Below are 18877 nucleotides of genomic sequence, written 5' to 3' on the forward strand. Positions count from 1 at the left end.
CCCACGGGTGCTTCCAGCGACGTTTCCCCCCAGCGGGGGCCTTGCTGGTGGAGGACGTCGGGGGGCATCCCAAGCTGCCAGGACCGCCCCGTGGCCATATCGTGATCCGTGGAATAGGTGCGGCGACACATCTCCTGCACCTTCCCTTCAGGTTCATTGTCGCCACGCGTCTTCTCTCCTTTATTTTCCAATGCTCATTTCCTCCATTATCCTCCCTTTCCATTCTCAGCTCTCCGACGCAGGCGCCCGACAGCCTTTGTAACGGAGCTACAGACAGCTGCAAAACGTGTTTCTTGTGTTTCCCATTGGATTTCTTTGTTCCGTTGTACCCGACCTAGGTCACCCACGTTGACTGGTCCTTTCCCTTGCTTCATTCCATCGTTCCAACCTTGTGTCATGTCAACCATTTGAGACTGCGACCCCCAGATCCATTCCCGACGAGCGAGACAATCGCGCGCGACCTGCCGAAGCCGAAGAACCGCGCGCCCTTATTCTATCCACCCACACACACGGCGCGCATAGTACATACACCCGCATACGCAAGCCTGCCCACACACGCTTGTCAGGCTTCTGCGACCATTCCATTCCGGGGTCCCGAAAAAAAAAAAGGGAGCAGCCAGCCCAGAGTTGCAGGGGAATGGCACGCGGGCGCACCACGGCATGATGGCTCCGCCTTACAGCAACGGGTACGCCTACAAGGGCAAAGGTCCTTCGGCTTTGCTCTTCCAACACAGTGGCGGTAGCTTCCGCGACCGCGCCAGACCTGTCCTCAACGCCGCTGCCCGACTATCGCAAAGACTCTGGCATTTTTGGCAAACCCGCGGACGACGCATGACCATCAACATGCTGTACCAGGCCGGCTGGCAGCTGCGCCAGAACCTCACCGCGCGCCGCCTCCTGAGCTTCCCCCACCTTCTGGTGTGTCTGTGGATGCTCATCCTGCTTTGGGGCGAGCGCTGGGTGTTCAGCAGTCGGGTCGCCGACTGCAGATGGAGCAATTGGGAGAGCTGGGTAAGCTGAGCGTCTCCGTGCTCGGAGGATGCTGTACTGACAATGGACAGCCCGCAGGAGCGAACCCTCACCACCTCATTTTCGTTGCCGACCCCCAAATTACCGACCCTCATTCATACCCAGGAAGGCCGTGGCCTCTATCAGAGCTAACCGTACTCATTACCGATAACTACCTTCGGAGGGGCTTCACGCAGCTCCAATCCCAATTGATACCCGATTCGCTCTTCTTTTTGGGCGATTTGTTCGATGGCGGGCGAGAGTGGAAGACGGGCAAAGGCGACTGGGCAGACCCTGAATGGGCAGCTGCGCGACGACCCAAGAGCGAGCGGCCACACGCCAAGGAGTGGAACGAACATTACGGCGACAAGTACTGGTTGAGCGAGTACGAACGGTTCGGCGACATATTCTTTAGCGATTGGGCGAGCCTCGGCGGCACGAAGGCTGGGAACTGGCAGAGAGGGCGCAAGCTGGTTGCAAGCTTGCCGGGCAACCACGACCTTGGCTACGGCGATCAGGTCAAGGTATCGGTCAGAGAGCGCTTCGCATCATTCTTTGGAGACGTCAATCGCGTGGATGTGATTGGCAATCATTCCATTGTCTCCGTCGATACTCTCTCCTTGAGTGCTAGCTCATCAGTGCAAGCTGAGCGAGGCGATCTGAGACCAATCCATACGCCGGCGGATGTCTTTCTTAAGGACGTAAAGTTCACCAAGAGGAAGGCTGTAGAGAAGGAACTGCGCTTCTGGAGGGGCGACGTGGAGGGTCTTGGTTACAATCACTTGGTGGAAGATCTGGAAACGGCGGACGTCGAAAACGTCCCGACGATTGCGCCAGGCGAAGACGGTCCCGACTTTCCCACGATTCTTCTCACGCATGTGCCGTTGTACCGAGACCCGGGAACTCCCTGCGGACCGTACCGGGAGCACTGGCCTCCTGCTAAACCGCCAAGAGGTCAGAAAGGTCCCGTCATCCCAGACCACCGAAACGCAATCTCGGTTTCCGGCGGTTACCAATACCAGAATGTGCTGGACGAAGACGCCTCTGTCAATCTCGTGAAGAGCGTGGGCAACGTGGTTCATGTCTTTTCGGGTGACGATCACGACTATTGCGAGGTGGTTCATTCTCCCAAGAAAGAGAGCGTCCGCGAGATCACCGTGAAGAGCATGAGCATGGCGATGGGTGTTCCGACCCCCGGCTTCCTCATGGTCAGTCTGTATAACCCCGTCGATGCCAATGGCAAGCCTCTTCCCGGCGCTCCGGAAAAGACGCTGCAAACCCATCTTTGCTTGTTGCCGAACCAACTGGCTACTTACGCCAAGTACGTCGGCTTCATCTTCGTCAGCATCGTCGCCATCAGCATCCGATCGTTCCTAGTGCCCGTACTCAACCTGACGCCGTTCGCTCTGGAGGCAGAGCAATCAAACGGCGCCATCCTGCCCACTTTCAAGGAAAAGGTAGAGGACGAAGGAACTTACAACATGCGGTCGACCTCTGCATCGTCCGGAACCCGGTACCAAACCAACTCGTCGTCACGAACCAGAAGCGGATCGCTCATGAACGGCTCCGCCCCTCTCCCGCCACCCAAGACCAAGCAAAAGAAGCAGGGCTGGGGGCACCGCACGCCGAGAATCGAAATCTTCCAGGACGATTTCTACGGGGCCGGCAAGCCTCGTTTGACTTGGAAGGCGGCGTCGCAGCGGTCGAGGACGACGGTCGGACGCGTGGTCCGAGAGATTGGATTCTCGACGTGGAGAGTCACGTGGATGGTGGTCTTGTTTTGGTCATATCTTGCATATAAGGGATAGAGGTTCCGCATTCTCCAGCATGTATTATTACTATTCATCATCGTTTTTCGAAGACTCTGGCATCGAGCGGGTTTTGCATTGGCGGGCTGTTTGACTGAAAAACTGCTGGGTCGAGTCACTGGATACAAAAAAAGGTCCGTCGGCGTTGTCGTTTCCTTGTATTATAGCACACTTGTCAACGGGTCCAAAGGCTTTAACTTACAACAAGCCTTTGGTGAGTATGGTCTCTTGAAGTTACACATGACACATTCACACAGGCTGAAAGCATGGCCACCGCCAATATTTTGGACGAATATTACAGTAACCAGCACTCGTTCGATTCTCAAGCACCTTTGAAGTAGCAAAGACCAGTCCGAAATATCCATGGATCATATTCATATTCAGAGCAAGTCTGTTATAGCGCCTGCGAAGGTTTAAATAGCACTCGAGAAACATCTTCCAGATGGACGTGGACATTCAACCAAGTTGCTTACTTTTCCAAAAAGTCAAGTATCAAATCCTTGATTGAATCATCTTGAGGAAGCGAAATACCGCTATTACTTGATTTAGAAGGGTAAGTGAATCAGGTATAAAGCTTCTACATGACTCTGGTGCCTTCCAAGTGAATGAGTCCAATATTGGAAGGCGCAACCCGCTTTAGCAAAGACTGGACAAGGTAGTCGCACCTTCCCCTTCGAAGCGACTTCCGTCTTTCCTCAGATGAATGCTCACTACCTACCTACATACCTTAAGGTAGGTAGCAACTTCTTCGAGGCACTTCCACCCTGCCCCCGAAAATTCTGCCAGTCACCAACTGCACGTTGACAACCTGCTATAGACAACAAATTCTTCCTCGCTTCTGAACTTGGATGTGCAAACAATCGACGGATGATGGCAGAAATGCAGACACTTCCCGAACCTGCCAACGGCGATATCTTCGCCTTTGGTGGGAAGCTGACGATCGACAACGCCGCCGCCAATGTGTTCATCATCCACGACACGCGTCCGGGTGGCACGGCGTTGCTGCCATCCAGCCTCTCGGTCGGCTTCGTCTTGGAAAATGTATATCACATTGACGCAGCTCTCTTCTCTCGCTATTGCAGCACCCTGGTCGGCGGCACTCTCATCAAAGGCTTGGGTCTCCAAGCCGAGGGGTGCCATTTGGGCGACAGATCTATCGACACCGTCTACGATGATATTGTCTGCGTTGTGTCTGACCAGGCTGGCTCCAGCTGTTCGATTGGATCTGTAGCTGGGGATTTCGTCGCCGTTATCGATCCAGTTAACGACTGGAAGGACCCTGAGCTGTCTCCCAACCTCACCATCACTCATGTTGCTGGACAGTCCACCAAGGAGTCGCTCAGAGCAGAAGAAGGCAGCCTCGCCAGAGCCCTTTCGACCTGGTCCTCGATGAAGTTTGCTCCCAGTCAGCCTGGAGTTGGACACACACCAGCAATTGTAATGGGTACGGACCTCGGTGCTGACAAGAATACATTCATGCCTTCTCGGCCATTCAGTGGGTCTTTGCAGGCCAGTCCGAGGGAGAACGTCGAGGCACAACTCCTGAAAGCACTCTCCGAGCTAGATGAGGCCCGCCAAGAGCTTGCCTCTTGGAAGCAGCAAAGCCTGGGTCCCCATCATGAACTTGCTCTGCCAAAAGTGGAGATAAGTCACCCGGAGAATCTCGCTCTTACAGAGTCGGAAGACAAACAACTGCCAGCCACGGTACCGTTAGCGATGATCTGTGGTAACTGCGACAGACCTGGCCACGAGGTCCGCGATTGCATCGGACCAGTGGATAATCGTGGGTTTATCGATGCATGCCCCCTATGCAACACTCGAGCCCACGGATTCGACCAATGTCCAAAGGTGCCGTCTGGCCGCGGCAGCAAGAGTAGTAGAAAGTCGATTCGATTCGAGTATTTGGTCCTTCTACGCTCCAAAAAAGCCCCCATCAAATCTCACAGCTGCTGGATTGCCATCTGGGTGCACGCGGGGATGCCGTTTATCCCCCTTCCTCACACCAAACATTTCTCACTCAAGCTGAGCCAAGATCTTTCGAGCGCAGCGTACAACGCTCCCGATTGGCGAACTTACGAATACAACGGTCAAATCAGCATCCCATTCGACAAATTGGTTCAAGATCCCGACACGGTACTTCAAAAAGGACTGACTTGCCAGCTCGTGCCTGGGTCACAGTCTAGCCTAGACATTGCGCAAAGCCACTGCAGTATCAAGAACAAGATGCAAAGAACACAGATCAAGAATGAATCAGCGTATCCAGCTAAGCACGACCATGCTCAGCCCAAGAAGCAGCCGAAGCCGCAACGAAAGAAACAAGGCGCATCGAAGCAGTTGAAGAAAAGCAAGAAGAAGCAATACGCCCGACACTTACTATATGAAGAGGAGTCCAAGGACAAGATCAAGAGAGAATCGGGAGGTATTCCCAGTTTTGCCACAGGGGCCAACTGCACCATGTTGCAGCGGCCGCTTCCAACTCTCCCCGCCAGGGAACACGTTCCTTTTATCAAGCAAGAGCCTGTGGACTACTGAAGGAGTTAAACATGACTTCACGCATCAAGACTGGCGGATTTACTATGTGTCACGAGACCGTGCTGACAGCCGCTGTCGGTACGTACGGGATAATCAACGCTGGGAACGGACGACAGATTTTTACTTCTTTGCACAGCCATCGTCCAATGCTTGATTGCCGTTATACTCTCTAGGACTTGTATAGATAATTAATACAATGGCTTGCTGAGGTCGGAACTTCATTCAAGAGTTCAAAGTCTTATGGTGTTTCGTTGTGATCACAAGCGAGCTACGCTATGGGCCGTTACTTGTGCCTGCGGATATGTGTGTTTCAATAATCTTGGCAAGCTCCATAAAAGACACAGGACATCGGCGAAGATAGGTTTAGACGAACATAGCTTCTCAACTATGCCGCAATCAAGTAAACCCATCCACATCAGTATCCAAAGGCAGAAAAGCATGCGCTACACCAACCTCCGAGAACCATTGGCAACTGAACAACTCGGCACCGAGAGCCTGGGCTCGTATACACCACATTATATACTATGAGGAACACGACGTGCTCGTTTTCGTTCGGGTGTGAATGCGATTCGCCCCTCGTATCGCGGACCGGTGGCAGGGCCCGATAGCAGCGAGAACCCGGGAGGGTGGTCGACCGTCCCTGTGACGAAACGCGCGGCAGTTCAGGCAGAGAACCGCTGGATGGGCTGGCTTGCGGGTATAGTTTCCCATGGCGCACCCCTCACGACTTTGACTGCGGGAAGGTTCGTGCTACGGATTACCGTCTGATGTTGTGGAGGGCAGCAGAGCCTACAAATTCCCCGTCTTGGCTTTTTGCGTTGGCTAGATTGCTTGTTTAGTCGTCTTGTGGAGAAAATGTTCAGTCTGATTAGCGGGAGTGAGAGTCGTTGAAACGGGGTAACGCTGCTTGGGGTTGTCGTGTTCGGAACGACTGACAATGAGGGTTTCTGGGTGCGTAGAGCAAAGGAAGGAGGAGCTGGGGCATCGACGCGTGGGCCGCTTTGCCCCTGAAGCTAATGATGTGGGAAAAAGTATGAATACCACGAAGAGTCCAGAGGTTTACTTTGGAGAGGTTGCAATTGTATTGTGTCAGTACTCTCTATAGTGTTGGAATCAATCGAAACTGACACGACATGGCGGTGACCACTATGATGTTCCAGGCCTTCGGCCTCGTCCTTCTTGCTGTAAGTGTCCCCGCCGCTACCGTTCGAGATGCCTTCAGTGCAACATACCGGAACCTTTGTGACGAACACTCACGTAAACTAGGCCTCCATCTACACCGTCTCCTACGTCGTCTACAACATCTTCTTCCACCCGCTCCGCCACTTCCCCGGACCTCTCCTGATGCGCGCAACCCGCGCCGCGTACTGCTACAGACTCGTCCGCGGCACAATCTCCTTCGACATGCTCGACCTGCACCGCCGCTACGGCCCCGTCGTGCGCGTCGCCCCGGACGAGCTGGCCTTCTCAGACGCGGACGCGTGGAAGGTGATCTTCGGCCACAAGGTCGGGGCCAACGCGGGCGGCGTCGCCGGCACGTTTGAGAAGTCGGACACGTTCTACCGACCGATCCCGGGCTTGCCCCGGGACATCATCACGGCGCTGGGCCCGCAGCACGCTGCGTTGCGACGGCAGATGGCGCATGGGTTCAGCGACCGCGCGCTGAGGGAGCAGCAGCCTGTTATTATGAAGTATGTTGATCTGTTTATACAGCGGCTCAAAGAGCAGGCGGCGAGACAGTCGGCAGCTTCTATACATGAAGCCGCGCCCTTTGTGAGGAAGAGCGAGGAGGAGGAGCCGGTGAACCTGACGCTGTGGTATAATTACTGCACGTTCGACATTATCGGCGACCTCGCGTTCGGGGAGCCGTTTGGGTGTCTGGACAATTCGGACTACCACCCGTGGGTGCGGACGGTGTTCCAGATGGTACGGGTGGGCGTGGCGTTCCAGACGGCGAACCACTACTCGTGGCTGCGGCGTATTATCACGGCGGCGCTGTCGACGGAGGCGATGCACCGGCGGAGGGAGGAGCAGCGGGAGATGACGATGCAGAAGGTGCTGAGGCGGATCGAGCTGGGGAAGAGCGGGCCGAGGGCGGACTTGGTGGAGGGTTTGTTGAAGAAGAAGGACGAGTGGGTAAGGTTTCTTGATTTCTCGGCTTAGTTCTGGAAAACAAGTCGAGATCTTCGTCACTGACGAGCGTATAGAATATGTCGCTGGACGAGCTCGAGGCGAATAGCAGCATCCTCATCATCGCAGGATCCGAGACCACGGCAACGGTCTTGGCCGGGGTCACATACCTGCTGCTCAAGAACCCGGACAAGATGGCGAAGCTGGTGGAGGAGGTTCGGAAGATGTTTGCGTCCGAGGAGGAGATTGACCTCACGTCGGTGAACAGATTGACGTACATGCTAGCCTGCCTGGACGAGGCGCTGCGTATGTATCCGCCGGTCCCCACGGGGCTGCCGAGGGAAGTGCCCAAAGGCGGGGCAACGATTTGTGGGCAATACATCCCCGAGAATGTGAGTTATTGAAGACCGCTATGCGATCAAGAAGTGTGGTCGAGATGGAAGGAGGTGTAGTGCTGGATGTTTACTAACCAGCATATGCAGACCGTGGTTGCGATTCACCAGTGGGCCACGTACCACGACGAGAGAAACTTCAAGAATCCGTTCACGTTCCATCCGGAGCGCTTCTTGGGAGACCCGGAGTATGCGACGGACAAGAGGGAGGCGTTGCAGCCGTTCCATCTGGGACCTCGGAATTGCCTTGGACGAAAGTGAGTATCTCTATCCTTTTTTTTCTGCTGTTCCACGTGTCCTCAGCATTGCATGGTATCTTTCGGAGTGAAGGGACTAGCTAGAGGCTAACCATGACCAGCTTGGCCTACGTCGAGATGAGAATCATGCTGGCGAGGATGATTTGGAACTTCGACTTGGAGCTCGCCAACGACAGCCAGGATTGGATGGAGAGGCAGATGATCTATGTCTTGTGGGCCAAAGGGGCGCTCAACGTGTACTTGAAGCCTGTTGTGAGAAATTGAGAATTTTAGAGTTAGAACAGCGGACAAGAGGGAAAGGAGGGCTCAACCTTGCGCCCGGCCGTCTCGGCATCGCCGTGCCGGTGCCCATTCGGTGCGGAGACCCACCGCCCGATTATGGAGACACCACGCCGAGCACCCCTCGTCAGACAGCATCACAGGCAGAAAATCGGACATGACCATTGTTCGTAATCGTTGAAAATTCTTCATTCGTGCCCCCGTGTGGGGGATGTGGTATTCAATACGCTTCATCTCTACTGTGGCACTTCAAGCCTGCCCGTAAGACTCCAAAAACTCCGCTGAAGACTTTTTAAGCACTGCCGCCCTAAGCAAGACTGTCTGCTTCCGTTCCTTCCCTTATGTAGCGCGTATATACCCTTGAGGGAGAAAAGGCGCATTTTCTTCTTGAGTAAATCCCTTTTTTCCCCATCCATACCCAATAACTTTTGCATCAACCATTTTCCATATATGTTCCCATCACATCATCATTTCAAGCGTTGCTCGCCATTTCTCAGGCGAACAGCTTCTTCTCGTAAGACTCCATGTTCACGTTACCCTCCATCTGGGCACTGGCGGTGCGCAGCTCGAAACGGAGAATGCCGTTGTCAACAGACTCGCGGAGCTCCTTGAGAGACTGGATACCGCAGTCCTGCATGGAGTGCTTGAGACCGGCAGCCAGGTAGGGGATGAACTTGGAGATAGGTCTGCGGCGCGGTCAGCATAATTGTCAGTACAGCAAAGCGAAGAGGAAACGCACCCTCTGTGAGCAACGGAACCGGTGACACCCTGAGCAACAAGGACGCTGTCGCCCTCGGAGAAGTAGCGGGCAGTGCCAGCGTTGCTCTTTTGGCTGTCCTTGCCGCCGTTGCCGGCCTTCTTGTCCTGCATGGCGTCGATGGAACCCATACCACGGTAGGCCTTGACGAGCTTACCCTCGCGGGAGACGAAGGAGGTACCGGGAGACTCGGTGGTACCGGCCAGGAGACCGCCCATCATGACGGTGGAGGCACCAAGGGAGAGACCCTTGACGACGTGACCGACGTTCTGGACACCACCGTCGGCGATGCAGGGAACGCCGAAGCGAGCGGCGAAGCTGCTGACGGAGTGAACGGCAGCGGCCTGGGGGCGGCCGACGGCCATGACCTCCTGGGTAATGCAGGCAGAGCCAGAGCCCATACCGATACGGAGGCCGTCAACACCAGCCTCAATAAGGGTAGCGGCCTGCTCGCGGGTGACAACGTTTCCGCCAATGACGTCGACGCCGGGGAACTCGTTCTTGATCCACTTGATCATATCAACCTGGTACATGGAGTTACCCTGGGAGGAGTCGAGGATGACGACGTCGAGGCCGGCATCGACGAGGAGGCGGAGACGCTCCTTATCCTCGGGACGAGTGCCAATGGCGGCACCGCAGAGGAGCTGCTTGCTGTCGGGCAGCTTGGAGGCCAGGGGGAAGTGCTGGTTCTTGTTCAAGTCGGAGCGGGAGATCATGGAGACGAGGTTGAAGTCCTTGTCGACGATGGGCAGCTTGCCCTTCTTAGACTTGGCGAGGATCTTGTTGGCCTCGACAAGGTCGATGCCGGAGGGGGCGGTGATCAGGTCAGTGACCATGACGTTGGCGATGGACTGGTTGGAGTCCTCCTCGAACTGGATGTCACGGTTGGTGACGATGCCGAGCAGCTTGGAGCCAAGCTTGCCGTTCTCTGTTCACGGTGGTTAGCCATAGCTCGCCAACAGACGTGGACACATTCTCTCTGGTAGAAGGAGCTGGGATCATAGTAAAGTGTCTCCGCAGGACGACATGGTCGTCTTTTGGTGGAACGAAAGTTATAATTGAAAAGGTTTGTAATCATGTAGAGCTGGGGGTAGGAAGAATTTTGCGAGGGAAATACTGACCAGTGACGGGGAAACCACCGAAACCCCACTTCTCCTTGAGAGCCTTCGCCTCGCCGACAGTGGTGTCGCGGCTGATGACGACGGGGTCGAGGATGAAGCCGTTCTCGTAACGCTTGACCTTGCGGACCATGTCGGCCTGGGCCTCGGGGGAGCAGTTGTGGTGGATGATTCCCAGACCACCCTGGAGAGCGATGGCAATGGCCATCTCGTGCTCAGTGACGGTGTCCATGGGGGAGGATACGAAGGGGGTCTTGAGGGTGACCCGCTTGGTGACGGGAGAGTCCAGAGTGACGGCAGAGGCAGGGAAGCCAATGTAGCCGGGAAGGAGCAGGAAGTCGTTGTAGGTCAGACCACCGTGCTTCTTGGTGTCCATGAGCTCGTTGATGTCGAGGCCATCACGGCTCTCGTACTCCTTCAGGACCTGGAGGGCGGACTTGGAGTCCAGCACCTTGGCGCCGTTGATACCGTTGGTGGAAGGCATTTTTTCAGCGTCTTCCAAAGGAAAAACAAAGGGGTATAATGGAGGAGAAAAGAAAAGTACGGAGTTGAAGAACTGCTAGTCTTTCGAAAGAGTACACAGAGTAGTTGAGCTCGATTTCGAAGACTAAGGTTGGATAGGTCTCTTCTTCCCGTAAGAAAGAAGGAGAAGAAAGTTTCGAGACGACACCCCGCAGGAAATTTTTTAATGGGATTGGGACCCTGCGCAGTGCGCGACCGGCGGATGGAGGGGCAGGAGGGGCAGGCGGTGAGGAGCCACAGTGCGGCGCAACTCATGCAATGGCCGCTTCACTGTGCCAAGAATGGCCTGACCGAGGCCTGAATGGGGTTATCCTCATCTCACCGACTCTGGCCGCATGTTTGCTAGGGAAGCTGCATACGCATTGCATTTCCCTCCTGCAAGTTGCATGTAAAAAATTGCAGCTGCTTTGGAACGCGGTTGATACGCGGAGCAGCGCGTACGTTCCGTCCTAGATGAGTTTGGCGTCTTGGGTTGCATCGATAAGAGTCTTAGCAGTGCTCCTAAGAGAGGCACAGTAAAGCTGTGGATTAGCTAAGCTCGGCAATCGTTGGACCCTATGACGCAAGTCTGGGAGCAACCCTGGGAAAAGAAAACGAAGTCTACGGGGCTTTCCATTGTGAAGCAAGAAGGGTTACCTACGCAGCATGACAACGTGAGTAAAGCTTCTTAATTCGGGGACGACAACAAGGGAAAACAACTTCTGTTGTTCGGGACTCGCGCCGCAAAGTTTGGAGTCTTTGGTTGGCCAGAGCAACAGATGCAGGACAACCCTTGCTCGGGTTGAATGCAGCTGCTGGGCTGAGCCTGACACGAAGGGCAGCAAGCATGTCTGTTTGAACTGAAGAGCTGTCGCAGTCACCACGAATAGGGGCGGAAAGCCAGAGCATCAGCATTGAGCTTCGATCCTCAGGGCTCGTCCAGTTTTACTTTTGCTTTTCCTCCGAGTCTAGTTGAAACTGGTGAGGCAATTGGTGCAGTTGTAGGCTGCACACGAGGGAAAAGGCACAGATGTGGCTTTGGTTGCAGCAGCCACAGGTATCGGTCCTCTCGGCTCATGTTATACGGTCATGAGCCACAACGTCTGTGTGTTAATTTAATCGGGTGCTAGAGATGGCACGCCGAGCGCCGTCTCCCGCAATTTTCCCTCCCTGACGGAGCACAACAACCATGCTGAGCTTTGATTGGCCGAACCAAGTACACCGAAAAAAGGAACAAAGAAAAGAAAACAGGAAAACAGCCATTGATTTATAAATGGGCTATCAAAGCCAGAACACCCTGTTTCGAAACGCCTGATTCCATTTGCTAAGTTGTAAAATCTTGCAAACGTACCATGTCTGCTTCCATAGCCTTGGAGAGGATTTCCAGATAGATTGAACCATGGTGTTGAGCGGTCAAACTTGTCTTCTCATACCTGCCGTGAATGGAGCAATTGCATACGGGAAGGGCTTCAGGAAAGCGTCAAAAGCACAGCACAGCCGGCCTTCACATGATTTGTTGCCCAGCACTTATCCTGGCCCCAAGGCTCTGCCCTGGTAGTGAAGAACTCTCCCAAATTTCCATCCAAGGTTAAATATCGGTTTCTTGGACGACAGCACCCAGGCCAGGCTGGTCAGACGTGTCGCCGAGCAGAATGGGGCAGACAATGACATGTGTCGAATCGGTGGAGGCGTGCTCATCCACGATCCCCCGGGGACGTGCCTGAACCACGTTCTGGTAGATCCCGTCGTCCACATCGTCCTTGCAATGTTGGGCATCTTTGCGACTGCCCTGCGCAGAAGCGCCAGTCCAGGCCCAGAGAAAGCAGACGACAGGCCAATTGACAGTGGGCGGAGGCGGGGCGGAGGGCCGTGCAACGGAAGATTCGCTCGACAAGTCTCCACTTTAAAAAGCCGGGCGGGTGCGACGCAGGGGCCACTCGAGTGACTAGCCACCAGAATTTCTGGGCGTTTTTTGACTGGGCACTCAGTGTTGGACGCACCCTGGTTGCAAGGGGGCTGGTTGCCGCAGTCCGCTTACCTCTTGCAGCAGTAAACAAACAAACTGCCTTATCAGGTCCCGTCTCCCTCCCCCTCCTCCCCTCCATACACCATTGCCCGACCTTCAAACGACCCAACATCCCACCCACACTTGGTCGTTGACGAGATTGCGACCACGCTTGTCAATTGTAGTGGCTGGTGGGTTGCCATCATTAATCGTCCTTGACAAACAAGGCCAATATTTCTTTCCCGTCATCGCTGTCGACGTTGCCCTTGCAGCGCCATCAACCGTCGACTTATTCTCTTTGTTTGCGCAGTGCGCGCCGAGTCCGAACTTCATTCCTCCTCCTCGCGCTCAAAGCGTCGCCGCAGGTCGCTTCGGAATTTCCAACTTTGCCCTCTCGTCTTGTTTGGTCCTTTTCGAAGCACCATAGAACCGAGAGAAGACCAATAGTCCGCCCGACCCGGACCCGAGACCAAAGGTCGAACATAATTCAACTCATCGCATACCATACGACGTCCGAAAAAGGCGCCCTAATGTTGTCATCCGAATTCCTGAGCCCACAGATTCTTCAGCGCAGGCTTCCTCCGGTATCCTAATCATCTCGTCGCCCAACATGTCGTACCGGCCACACCCTCTCAGACAGTCACATACTCTGGACTACCCCAGCAACATCAATCGGCAATCTTCCACAACCTCCTCCGTTGCCTCGTCAGGGTACTCTCTATACTCCGATAACAGCCGAGCGAGCACCCAGATTTCGTCGGTTTCCAGCGGATACACTCATAAGAGAGGCAAGAGTGATGGTTCCCGTCTTCATCACGTCTCATTCGGAGGAGAGAATCTTGACCACAAGAAGGACGAGAACCTCTATTCTATGGCCCGACAATCACTTCGCCCGCTTGCTCAAGCTCCCGCCCCCACATCATCCACACCTTCGTCCCCGACACCCTCAACACCGTCTCCTCCTCGTCACAAACCTCGCCACGAGCGCACACAAACCGTCGACATTGGCAAGCTATCACATGCCCAATATGACGGTAGCACATCTCCCACACCGCTGTCCCGAACGCTCACGATTCGGCCAAACTCGATGTTACTCAGCCGTTCCGATACCATTCGAGCAGGAAGTGCCGCTCTTCCTCACGCCCATGAACCCCCGGCACCCGTCCACTCGGCAGCACTAGCCAGACCGGATCTCGAAAAGCTTGGCCGGTCATCAACAAGCCAGCTCCGCACCCTGTCGAAGCTCGCTCAGTCCGAATCCGCCGAGGACTTCACCATCACCTCTCCAGCACAAGAGGTGGTGGGACTTAGGGGCCGCCGCAGACTACAGAGAGCCGAACAGCCGAATAACAATCGCCAACGAGCCGGTGGCTATGGCTGGGAAGGCAGAAATTGGATGGACAAACAACGCCAGTTCCTCCAGGCGTACGAGTATCTCTGCCATATTGGTGAAGCAAAGGAGTGGATTGAAGATGTTATTCACAGGGCAATTCCTCCTATTGTCGAGCTTGAAGAAGCTCTTCGAGATGGCGTCACACTCGCAGAGGTTGTCGAAGCTCTCAACCCTGAACGTCGGTTCCGTATCTTTAGGCACCAAAAGCTACAATTCCGACACTCCGACAATATTGCCATTTTCTTTCGATACCTCGATGAAGTCGAGCTCCCTGACCTCTTCAGATTCGAGTTGATCGACTTGTACGAGAAGAAAAACATCCCTAAAGTCATCTACTGTATCCACGCTCTGAGTTGGCTCTTGTTCAGAAAAGGAATCGTCGACTTCCGCATCGGTAACCTCGTTGGTCAGCTCGAGTTTGAGCACCACGAGCTTGAGGCCATGCAGAAAGGCCTCGATAAACTCGGGGTTAATATGCCCACTTTCGGTAATATGGGAGCTGATTTTGGTGTCGAGCCTGCGACCCCGGAGCCAGAGGAGACTGAAGACGAAAGGATCGACCGCGAGTTGGCAGAGAACGAGGAGTCCATTGTGGAGCTCCAAGCTCAAGTTCGCGGCGCCGTTGTGAGGATGCGCCTGGGAGACACTATGCAGCAGCTTTGGGACGCCGAACACATGCTCATCGATCTTCAGTCTCGTATCAGAGCTGATTGGTCACGTCAAATCGTCGGCTACCGGCTTCAGATGAGACGTTTTGCCGTCGATCTCCAAAGCACTGCCCGCGGATTCCTTGTTCGAAACCGAATGGCCAACAAAGAACGTTTCTGGAAAGGTCTGGAGCCCGACATCCTGGAGCTTCAAAGTCTTATTCGAGCCAAGAAGGTCCGCGACGAGGTACGAGACCAGAGATCTCAGTTGGTTCAGCATGCCGGCCCCGTTCGAGAAATCCAAGCAGCGTTTAGGGGCTTCTTGGTCCGCAAGGAGCTCGTTACTCAGCAGCAAGAGACTGTCCAGACTTCTGGAGAGGTTCGAGACCTCCAGGCGGCAGTTCGCGGAATGCTGTTGAGAGGACGCGTTTCTGATGATCTCCACCTCCTGGACAGACAAGTCGACAGCATTACTAGCCTGCAGGCTGCTGCTCGGGCTTTACTGACTAGAAGCCAAATATCGCTGGAGCAAGAGCATCTCCAAGCCTTTGCACCACAGTGGGCTGCGCTCCAAGCCGCGTTCAGGGGCAAGTCGGTTCGCTCAGACGTCGCAGCCACCAAGGCTGAACTGGGCCAACACGCCTCGGAGATCGAGAACCTTCAAGCTCACATCCGTGCCGGGGCCGTACGGCGTGATGTTGCGCAACTGCTCGAGGAGCTCAGCAGCCACGAACCTGCTATCATCGATCTGCAATCCATCTCCCGCGGCACGCTTGAGCGACGCCGTATTGCCGCTGACCAGGACGCCCTCATTCGTGTCGAGCCCAAGATTACCAAGTTACAGGCTCGTATCAGAGGTCAACTGCACCGCCAGCAGCACCATGCACTCCTGGAGGAACTTCAGTCCCACACCGCCGAAGTTGAGAAGCTGCAGGGCCTGGCCCGCGCCATGATGGTACGAAGCAACGTCTTCGACCTCATCTCTAACATCGAGGCCGAGGATGCAGCCATCACCGAGATCCAGGCCGCCGCCAAGGCTTTCACCGTTCGCGCCAAGTTCCAGGAGAAGAAGCGCTTCTTTAAGGAGAACATGGAAAAGGTCGTCAAGATCCAAAGTCTTGTCAGAGCCAAGATTCAAGGTGATGCGTACAAGAGTCTTACCCATGGCAAGGACCCACCAGTCAACGCTGTCAAGAATTTCGTGCACCTGCTCAACGACAGTGACTTTGATTTCAACGAGGAAATCGAGTTTGAGAGGATGCGCAAGACCGTGGTTCAGCAAGTCCGTCAGAACGAGATGCTCGAGCAGTACATCGATCAGCTCGACATCAAGATCGCACTGCTCGTGAAGAACAAGATCACCCTGGACGAAGTTGTGAGACACCAGAGCAACTACGGCGGCAGCTCAATCGGCCTCTTGGCCAATGCTTCCATGTCTTCCACCAACCACTTCGACTTGAAGGCCCTCAACAAGAGCTCCCGCAAGAAGCTGGAATCCTACCAGCAGCTCTTCTTCAACCTCCAGACTCAGCCGCAATATCTTGCGCGACTGTTCAAGCGCATCCGTGAGCAAGGAACACCCGAGAAGGAATGCAAGAGAATCGAGCATCTTATCATGGGTCTCTTTGGTTATGCCCAGAAGCGGCGCGAGGAGTACTATCTCCTCAAGCTTCTCGCCAGAGCCATGAGAGAGGAGGTGGAGAGCAGCAGAACGTTGCAGGACTACCTTCGCGGCAGCTACTTCTGGACCAAGGTTCTTGGCAACTACACCCGATCTCCTCGCGATCGCAAGTTCTTGCGTGAACTTCTCGGCCCTATTGTCCGCGATAACATTGTTGAGGACCCCGCCCTGGACCTTGAAAGCGACCCCCTGCAGATTTACAGAGCTGCCATCAACAATGAGGAGCTGCGGACCGGCCGTCCAAGCCGGCGTCCGCTGGACGTTCCGCGTGAGGTTGCTATCAAAGACCCTGAGACCAGAGACCTCTTCATCGACCATCTGCGCGACCTTCGGGAGATTTGCGATCAATACCTGTTGGCTTTGGAGGACCTTCTGCCCAAGATGCCATACGGTCTTCGTTTCCTTTGCCGACAGATGTACGAGAATCTTTGCCAGCAATTCAAGAAAGATCCGCAACACCACCACCTCCAAGTTGTCACCAACTGGATCTGGCGTTTCTACCTGCAGCCTGCGGTTACCTCACCAGAGAATGTCGGTGTCATTGAGAAGCAATTAAGCCCCCTCCAGAAGCGCAATCTGGGCGAGGTTGCAAAGGTCCTCGGTCAGATCGCGTCTAGCAGACCTTTTGGCGGCGAGAACATCTACCTGCAACCGCTCAACGCATTTGTTCAGGAGTCGTGCGAGCGTCTGGCGGAGATTACCCACGAGCTCATCTCTGTTCCCGATGCCGAACGCAACTTCGACATTGACGAGTTCAACGACCTGTATTCGAAGCACAAGCCCACCCTTTACATCAAGATGCCAGACATCTTCGCCATCCACAACCTTGTCGCTAGCGAACTGCCGTCAATATGCCCGAACAGAGACGACATCGTTCGTGAAATCTTGCAGGATCTCGGTAGTGCTAAGAACAACGAGAACGAGATGCTTGCGGCGGGATCATCAGATATTCAGATGTACCTGACACCGAAGCTGCACGACGTCGAAGATCCAGATGCAGAGGTTAAGGCACTCTTCATGGAGACGAAGCGATGCATCTTGTACATTATCCGTGTACAGACGGGCGCCAACCTCCTGGAGATTCTCGTCAAGCCGATCTCGGATGAAGACGAGCACAAGTGGCTGTCAGTCCTGCGCGACGACTTTGCAAACGAAGACAGCACAAAGGGCGCGTACTCAGACGCCCACATGGTGGACGTGACACGCATGTCCTACTACGACCTCAAGCGGACTGCGTTGGAGAACATCATGAGACTGGAGCACATGGGTAGAATTTCCAAGCACAACTACTATCAGGACATTCTCAACGCCATCGCCCTCGATATCAGGACCAAGAGCCGAAGACGTGTGCAACGCCAGCGTGAGCTCGAGGGCGTCAAGTTGACCCTTTCCAACCTTCACGAGAAGGCCAAGTACCTCGAGCAGCAACGCAAGAGCTACGACGACTACATTGAATCTGCCATGATAACGCTGCAAAAGAACAAAGGGTAAGTCATTTTCTAATGTCACAACTGAATCCACGATGACCCCAGTCGGATCTCCCCCCTTCATCCACCTCCCCACATTATAAGCACGGTCCAAGTGTGTCGCCATCGGCTGACTAAATTTCGTCATGAACAGAAAGAAACGGTTCCTGCTTCCATTCACCAAGCAATACAACCATCAGCGCGAGCTGGAACGCAGCGGGCGGGTCCCCAAGTTTGGCAGTTACAAATATAGCGCCCGGGCTCTCGCGGAGAAAGGCGTGCTCGTCGGATGGAGTGGCGTCACCGACTGGGAGAGAGTCAACCTCACCATTTCTTGTGATGAGGTTGGCGTGTTCAACCTCGAGGGCTCTCGTGGCCACATCCAGATGCCGGGAGCCAGCGCCTCCGTACCGATTGAGGGTCTTCTGCAGGCTCAGTTCGAGGCCCACCAGTTCATGAATCTCTTCGAGGGCAATCTCAAGCTGAACGTCAACTTATTGCTGCACCTTCTGTACAAGAAATTTTACCGCACGCAATAAACAAGTGCGCGTGGCAGCAACACAAACAGCAATGAGACATGGCTTGACGGGATGACTTGGGCATGGAGCGGTGTCGCGGGCGTGCGGATCTTTTTCTCTTACCCTCTTCGTTGGGATGCATCAAAACGAAGCATGTTACTTGGGCCGCATATTGGGTTGACTTGACACAGCAAGGCGAGGGCGGGTTCGGTCATCTTTACCTTTTTTTTCCCTTTCCTTTTCTTTTTCAAGATTGCATTGCGGGGAAAACAAAAATTCGATCAACTGGGAGAGACATTGCTTGTAGGAGTAAGTATGTACGAGGAACACACACGAACACAACGGCAACGGCAACACACGCACAGAGATTCGTTGGGTGGTGTAG

General features: G+C 54.6%; 5 protein-coding genes across 5 annotated transcripts; 4 read left to right on the forward strand and 1 right to left on the reverse strand.

The window, feature by feature from the left end:
* Positions 1–663: 663 nt before the first annotated feature.
* On the forward strand, positions 664–2816 carry GCG54_00000032 (Cell division control protein 1; the record flags this gene model as incomplete). The annotated part of the gene is made up of 2 exons (XM_045400175.1): positions 664–1011; positions 1062–2816. The coding sequence occupies 2 exons, from the start codon at positions 664–666 to the stop codon at positions 2814–2816; spliced, it is 2103 nt and encodes a 700-aa protein (XP_045266662.1).
* Positions 2817–3695: 879 nt separating this feature from the next.
* On the forward strand, positions 3696–5348 carry GCG54_00000033 (uncharacterized protein; the record flags this gene model as incomplete). The annotated part of the gene is made up of 1 exon (XM_045400176.1): positions 3696–5348. One exon carries the CDS (start codon positions 3696–3698, stop codon positions 5346–5348), a length of 1653 nt encoding a protein of 550 aa, XP_045266663.1.
* A 1133-nt stretch (positions 5349–6481) lies between these two features.
* Positions 6482–8391, forward strand: GCG54_00000034 (Cytochrome P450 monooxygenase 1; the record flags this gene model as incomplete). Its single annotated transcript, XM_045400177.1, has 5 exons — positions 6482–6532; positions 6615–7484; positions 7556–7870; positions 7961–8127; positions 8229–8391. 5 exons carry the CDS (start codon positions 6482–6484, stop codon positions 8389–8391), a joined length of 1566 nt encoding a protein of 521 aa, XP_045266664.1.
* Positions 8392–8899: 508 nt separating this feature from the next.
* On the reverse strand, positions 8900–10765 carry GCG54_00000035 (Inosine-5'-monophosphate dehydrogenase; the record flags this gene model as incomplete). The annotated part of the gene is made up of 3 exons (XM_045400178.1): positions 8900–9092; positions 9146–10091; positions 10285–10765. 3 exons carry the CDS (start codon positions 10763–10765, stop codon positions 8900–8902), a joined length of 1620 nt encoding a protein of 539 aa, XP_045266665.1.
* A 2449-nt stretch (positions 10766–13214) lies between these two features.
* On the forward strand, positions 13215–18513 carry GCG54_00000036 (Ras GTPase-activating-like protein rng2; the record flags this gene model as incomplete). The annotated part of the gene is made up of 2 exons (XM_045400179.1): positions 13215–17995; positions 18129–18513. Coding segments are annotated over 2 exons (5166 nt in total), but the record flags the coding sequence as incomplete, so codon positions are not given.
* Between the last annotated feature and the right edge of the window lie 364 nt (positions 18514–18877).

This window comes from Colletotrichum gloeosporioides, assembly GCF_011800055.1.
Source record: "Colletotrichum gloeosporioides strain Lc1 chromosome Unknown consensus_29, whole genome shotgun sequence".
Lineage (NCBI taxonomy): Eukaryota > Fungi > Ascomycota > Sordariomycetes > Glomerellales > Glomerellaceae > Colletotrichum > Colletotrichum gloeosporioides.